The following is a 2,018-nucleotide window of genomic DNA, read 5'->3' on the forward strand; positions in this document are numbered from 1 at the left end:
TGCGAGCACTGGTGTGACGCCATGCTGATAATTAAGAAGGAACCTAATGAAACTTCTAAAATAGCACCATTTCCTCCACACACCTGCAGCCGAACTGGGTGGATTACATAAGGTGGTGTTGCCACAGCAACTTCGCTCCACCCGGGGCTGGAGGTGGACGGTGCTGCGTGCGTGGATGCGCCGTCAGCCAAGGAGGGGGTTTGTGGGGGGGACGGTCCTGAGTCTTACTGCTGCCGGGGTCCCATGTGGCCACTCCCTCGTGTTGGGTTCCATGTTGAGCGAGCACTGGGGTGCGAGGTGCAGGCAGGGGTTCTGCTGCTGGCCCTGGGGTGCGGTGGGCGCAGCGCAGAGAGCTGCCATGGGAATAGAGGGAATCCATCTCTTAACGTGAGAATAAGGAACCCCGGAGGCTTCGAGCTTTGGGAGCAGGGGTGTGAGGGAGGGAGGCTGTCAGTATTCAGATTTCCTGGGGATAGAGATAAAGAGAAGCAGGAGATGGGAAGAAAGCGGAGCCGGGTGGAGGCTGGAAGCAGCGCGAGATTCTCTGCGGGTCGTCCCAAAAGGCCTCTTCCATGATGAGAAATTACAAATCCTTTTATCTTCTCCAGCAGAACAGCTTGCTTGAATTGCTGGGCTGTCACACTGGAATTAGATGCAAGAACCCCCCACCTCCGTGACGTGGCGAAGAACTTACATAACACAACTAAAAATAAGGCGATGGAGATGCGCGTCGAGCACTCTGCTCCTGGCTGCTCTCTCCAAAGCACTTTGCTGGCAGTGGGAGCAGCCTTTGGCCTGGTACTGGTCCTGGTCCCGAGGCAGGAGCACCGTGCAGCACCAGGCAGGTCCCTGCTGGATGTCCCACACACCCAGTTGTATCCAGGGGATCCCTGCTCCCCTCCTGCCCTCCAACCTCAGTGGGAAGGAGTTAACCCACTGGTGTAGGAAATTGCACGTGTGGTGTGAATTCATCCCTGACCTCTGGTGTGGGAAGCAGGGATGCAATCAGGATAGAGCTGGGATGGAGCTGGGACAGATTCAGGTGCGCCCAGGCTGAGCTGTGCCCCTGCTCCCCATCAAGTGGATGTGGAGAGGTGCAGGGGAGGCAGTGGGACAGGAGCAGAGCTATGGGGATGAGGTGTTGATTGACCATCTGGGGCTGCTCCTGCCACAGGCCTTTGGATTGGGGGGAGGAAATGGCTGAGAATAGCGCACCTGCCTGCTAACTGCTGCACTGCTTCCTGGGGCTGAGGGCATGAGAAAAAGGGGGGAGGTTCATCCTGGGGGGCAGGTGAGGACACCCACAGCAGTTTGTGCCATAGTATCTCTGGACATGGGAGCACCTCAATGCTGTGGTCACAGGGACAGGGATAGGATAAGGACAGGGCCATGACATGCAGAGATGGTCCCACTCTTTCTTGGATGGTTTCTGCTGCCCTTCCCCATCTGACACCAACACCGTGCAGCCCTCTGTCACCCCTTACTGCCCAGCACCATGTGGGCAGAAGCACAGGGCACAGCATGGGGTGCAGGGAATGTGTGCAGGGCAGCTACAATTATGGGGCACAGCACGGGGCACCACAAGGTTTGTAGGACGTAGTGTGAGACATGGAGGGGATAAGGAAGAGTATCGGGGTATAGGAAGAGGCATTGCAGGCTGTAGGATAAGGCACCGCAGGGGCTATAGATAGATTGTGAGGGGTATGGGATGGGGTGTGGGATGGGGTATGAGATGGGGGTGGGTAAGGGATCAGAAAGGGTTGTGGGGTGGGAATGTGATGAGGGATGGGAATGAAGTATGGGATTGGAATGGGGTACAGGGTACGGGATGGGAACGGGGCATGGAATAGGAATGAGGTACGGAATGGGAGATGGGACGGGACGGGACGGGACGGGATGGAGCGGAGCTGAGCGGTACGCGGAGAACGGGTCGGGGCACGATGGGGCACGACGAGGCGTTCCCAGGAGCGGCCCCTCCCCGCGGGCGGGCCGTGGCTGTGCGGGGCGGGAGGGAGCTG

General features: G+C 58.3%; 1 protein-coding gene across 1 annotated transcript in view; it reads left to right on the forward strand.

The window, feature by feature from the left end:
* The first annotated feature begins 1,864 nt into the window (after positions 1–1,864).
* The window catches only part of RPTOR (regulatory associated protein of MTOR complex 1), a 75,295-nt gene continuing 75,141 nt past the window's right edge, over positions 1,865–2,018 (forward strand). The window contains exon 1 of the mRNA XM_010721427.2: positions 1,865–1,997. Within this exon, the coding sequence (XP_010719729.1) occupies positions 1,865–1,997 (133 nt within the window). The remainder of the gene's footprint in view (positions 1,998–2,018) is intronic.

Source organism: Meleagris gallopavo, chromosome 20 (genome assembly GCF_000146605.3).
Source record: "Meleagris gallopavo isolate NT-WF06-2002-E0010 breed Aviagen turkey brand Nicholas breeding stock chromosome 20, Turkey_5.1, whole genome shotgun sequence".
Classification (NCBI taxonomy): domain Eukaryota; kingdom Metazoa; phylum Chordata; class Aves; order Galliformes; family Phasianidae; genus Meleagris; species Meleagris gallopavo.